The sequence below is a fragment of the Crocodylus porosus genome, unplaced genomic scaffold (genome assembly GCF_001723895.1).
Source record: "Crocodylus porosus isolate Cpor-Errol unplaced genomic scaffold, CroPor_comp1, whole genome shotgun sequence".
Lineage (NCBI taxonomy): Eukaryota > Metazoa > Chordata > Crocodylia > Crocodylidae > Crocodylus > Crocodylus porosus.
This window is the reverse complement of record NW_017728886.1, coordinates 61672626-61676915: the sequence shown is the minus strand read 5'-3', so window position 1 is coordinate 61676915 and position 4290 is coordinate 61672626. Positions and strand designations below refer to the sequence as shown.

At 39.0% G+C, this 4290-nt stretch overlaps 1 protein-coding gene across 1 annotated transcript in view; it reads left to right on the top strand.

Moving 5' to 3' along the window:
- The window catches only part of CPVL (carboxypeptidase, vitellogenic like), an 82263-nt gene extending 78389 nt beyond the window's left edge, over nucleotides 1-3874 (top strand). Inside the window, 1 exon segment of the mRNA XM_019535384.1 lies at nucleotides 3472-3874. Coding sequence (XP_019390929.1) covers nucleotides 3472-3759 — 288 coding nt within the window. The 3' untranslated portion in view covers nucleotides 3760-3874.
- The last annotated feature ends 416 nt before the right edge of the window (nucleotides 3875-4290 follow it).

The following is a 4290-nucleotide window of genomic DNA, read 5'->3' as shown; positions in this document are numbered from 1 at the left end:
TCTGCAAATTTGAACAGGGCACTTTTTACCCCCTCATCCAAGCTGCTGATGAAGATGTTGAGCAGTGCAGGCCTGAGGACCAAGCCCTGGGGAGCCACACTGCCCACATCTCTCCTGGTTGAAAATGACCCATCCACCACCACGCACTGGGTGTGGCCCTCCAACCAGTTAGTGACCCATTTGACTGTGTAGGTGATGACACCAGTCCCCTAGTTTTTTTAATAAGAATAGGGTAAGAGACAGTGTTGAAGGCCTTCCTAAAGTCCAAAAAGACTACGTCCACTGCTACACCTGAATCTAAGGATTTTGTGACCTGGTTGTAGAAGGCCACCAGGTTGGTCTGCCAGGACTTGCCTCTAATTAACCCATGTTGGTGGCCCCTAAGCATAATCTCCCTGCTGGCCCCTCATGGACATGCACCAGGATAATTCTCTCAAAAAGCTTACCTAGGATGGAGGTAAGACTAACTGGCCTATGGTTTCCTGGGTCCTCCTTCCTCCCTTTTTTGAAAATAGGAACCACACTGGCCCTTTTCCAGTCCTCTGGCACCACACCAGACCACCACGAGTGCTCATAAAGCCGTGCCTGGGGTCCTGCAATAACCTCTGCTAATTCCCTCAGCACTCTGGGGTGGAGATGGTCAGGACCAGCTGAATGTGCCATTGATCATTTGGAAATCATGAGGTAGATCCCAAATATAAGGAAATTTAGCTCGGAAATTAGAAGACTTTTTTAAAACAAACAAAAACAGAAAAACAATTTGCTCTCTTGTTGTTTGCCTCTTGAAGTTTGTGCCTTTAGTTTTGCATAAACATTACTCTGCAAGCCTGGAGGCTAGGGAACTTCTTCTTTTTTTTTTTTTTTTTAAGCGGAGGAGGAAGAAAGCCCCACACAAATCTTGTGACACTAGATCCTCAGCAGTTCGGAGGCCATGTTACTGCCCTGGGATAGGGACAAATGCTAGCTCCCCCCCTCACAACATTTTTGGGAGAAACTCCCCAGTTGCAAGTCCTAACATTTTTCCTTTGTAAAGAAAGGATAACTCTCTTTTCTGGTTTCTACCATGAAAGTCTGGAATAAATCTCTCTTGCTTCAGTTAGCCAACTCTTAAATTTATTTAAAATTAAATACCTGGCATCAGTCAGAGTGCATTTATATATGTATTCAATCAAACTTTATTTCTGCTAAGTGTGGAGGACAGAATATCTTTAATACAAGCATGATTAGAATCTGACTTGTTGCCAACCTGCCTCAGAGCTGGTCTGCACATGAATTGCACTAATGGACTCTCAAAGCTCTATGAAGAGGCAAGCTGACTTCCTCAGTAGGGGCTGTTTGCCATAGATGGTTGTGGATATAAGAAGCATTGCATGGCTGACATGGGGCCTGGCCATAATACTGGATCTGGCATATCTCAAGACATTCAGAAGACATTTTAATGGTTGTTACTTGGGAAGCTGATGGAGTTTCTGAGGTTCAGTACTATACCTGAATATATGTAGCCTAAGGCATGTTTGTATAATAGGGACCAAAATACTGGCAGAAATAATAATCAATGACACACATTCCTATAAATAAGGGAAAAACAGAAGAAAGAAAATGACTTTCTGGAAATGTAAAGCATGGTAAACTGATGATACAGCAATTAAAATATAAGCTTTGACTGCCTATTATTAAAATAGCATTTATGATAGAGAAGAGTGCTTATTCTTTGCTGAATCTAACTTGTCCATCATATACTGTATTACTTTATAACCTAGGAGGCATGTCCACAGCTCTGTTTTCCACAAGGATATTGAAGATGCACTGTGCATTTTCTAGGAAAAAATATTATATGTAATGTTCCTTTCTGAGAATATAGAAGTGACAATTCTGGTGTCTCCGATTATTTCTTATGAACAGTAATTCTTGTCCAGGGTGATGATATATTGATTGAGACATGTCATTCTAGAGAGTGATTTGTAGTTAGTTTTTGGATTACATTGGAATCTATTTGCTGGATGGTAAAAATTTTGTGAGTTGTAATAAATGCATCTGACCCAGTAACTGACTTTATAGTAACAAGCAACAGCAATGCTTAATGACAGTTTAGACTTACGTAACTTAAGCGTTTAAAAAAAATTCCAGGAAAAGTCTTAAGAGTTACAAAAGCACAATCATGACTGTATAATACTGTCCTGTGTTCTAGCCTGTACACTACAGCATAACACTGATATAATTGTTCCCATACTGTTGACTATAACAGCTGCAGATTTCTTTTCTGAGGCTTTTTAGCATAGCTCCTTCATTTAAACAATGCAATTATTTAACTGAACTAGCTTGGATGAGTCTTTTAGGAGGTTTTTAGTCTCCTTTGGATTTTTAATAACTAGCATTTTAAAATAGTATAAAGGACATGTGTTCATATTCTAGACATACTTAAGTCTCTATCCTGACTTTTATCTTTATCAGACTTTTTATGGATCTTTATTTTGATACAAAATATGAGTACTTCTTAAGTATGGGATTTGTATATAACCTTTGACGGGAGTGGAGAACTTTTTTAATGTGATAAGATATTTCCTTATGTTTCTAAAGTAACTTGCATGCTTAATTTGAAGATTCAATCATTTCTTTACTCCGGCCCATTCACAAGTTAAAAATAAACAACTCACCCTCTCTCCTATACTTCCTTACATGACAGAGCGTGTGGGAGGAAACCCAGCGGCCTACATCATATGTTTCTTTGTGGATATTGGTGCTCCCACCTTTATCCTGTATCTTTTTTGCCTATATACATCTAAGTCAAAGTTATCCGTGCTACTTTGTCGTTTCCACAGACACAAGTAATGATGGTTGGCATGATTTTTACTGGAGTCCTGGCTCAGTTACACTTCTGCAACTATTGAGTGAGAATAGCTTAATATTTTGTTTAACCTGTGGCTGCATTTGAAAGACTGCTTTACTTACACCCGAATATTTGCACTGAGAATTAGTCATAAAAATAATAAAAAGAACTTATCGCTTACATAAGTCATAACGAACCCTCGCCCCCAAGAAAACATGCTAGTATCATGATTTCTTAAGGAACTGAGCTTTTGTTTTTGATCCTCTCATGGAAGCTAATGGGAGTTTACAGGGAAAGTAATGGTAAACTTGCAATAGCTGGATTTCTTATGTCTTTTGAAGCTAGTTTGGCCACAGAATGAAAAATAAAATGTTGGCATTGGTTGTTGATCTTACAAAATAGAAAAACTGAAAGTCTGCACTGTACCTCTAGGATGCACAACCCTGGTATTGGTCCTGGGAGCAAAGATGCTTTAAATATTCTTTGCATGTTTGAGATTCTGGGCTGATAGACCCTCTTGTGTAAATCACCAAGCTCTGTTACTTACAAATACACAGAATCGGGAATACTGAAGATCTATACTTTGTTACTTGAACTTTAAAGCTTCTCAAATATTCTGTGCTGTCTCCTTTGTCTTTTCCCACGTATTGTTATACAGTGGACAGCTGGACATTATAGTAGCAGCTCCATTAACACAGCGCTTTCTGCCTACTGTGCCATAGAGGAAAGTGGAAGACTACAAAAATGCTGAAAGACTTGTACGAAAGATCCATCCCCAAGATAAGGAGGTAGCTGGATATGTGCATCAAGCTGGTGATATCTATCAGGTAGGAAAAGACAGTCTTTTGGACATACTCAGGATCTTATCCTATGTACTTAGCTTCCTAATTCTAAAAGAGAAAGTACACTGTATAAGCATTTTTTACATATAAATTGCATATATGCAAGGAAAGGTAGAACTGCTAAGAAAAATATTAATAAAAAATAGCATATATTTGTTTTCTAGTGTTGTCATCGACACTTTAGTGATTCTGCATGATATGAATGTACTGTTATGTTGCTGGAGGGGGGTTATACCTAGTTATGAAAATTTAAATTTTCAGAGTTAAGTAATACTATGGACAAATAATGGGGGGAAGACTCTGCTTAGATGGCTCTTGAGGTCCTTCATAACCCCATGATTCTATGACAATGAAACTAAAAATCTCTCTAATCACAGAATGGCACCACAGACTACCTGGGGATCTAATAAAGGGCAAGAGCACAGTAATGGCCCTACATAATGTAAAGGATCAAGCCAACAGATTTCTAGTGAGAGAACTGAGTTTCAAAAGAAAATGCAATCTCTTCTTCATAGATTTCATAGATGTTAGGGCTGGAAGGGACCTCGAAGATCATCAAGTCCAGCCCCCTGCCCCAGGGGCAGGATGTCAGCTGGGATCAAAGGATCTCAGCAAGATAAG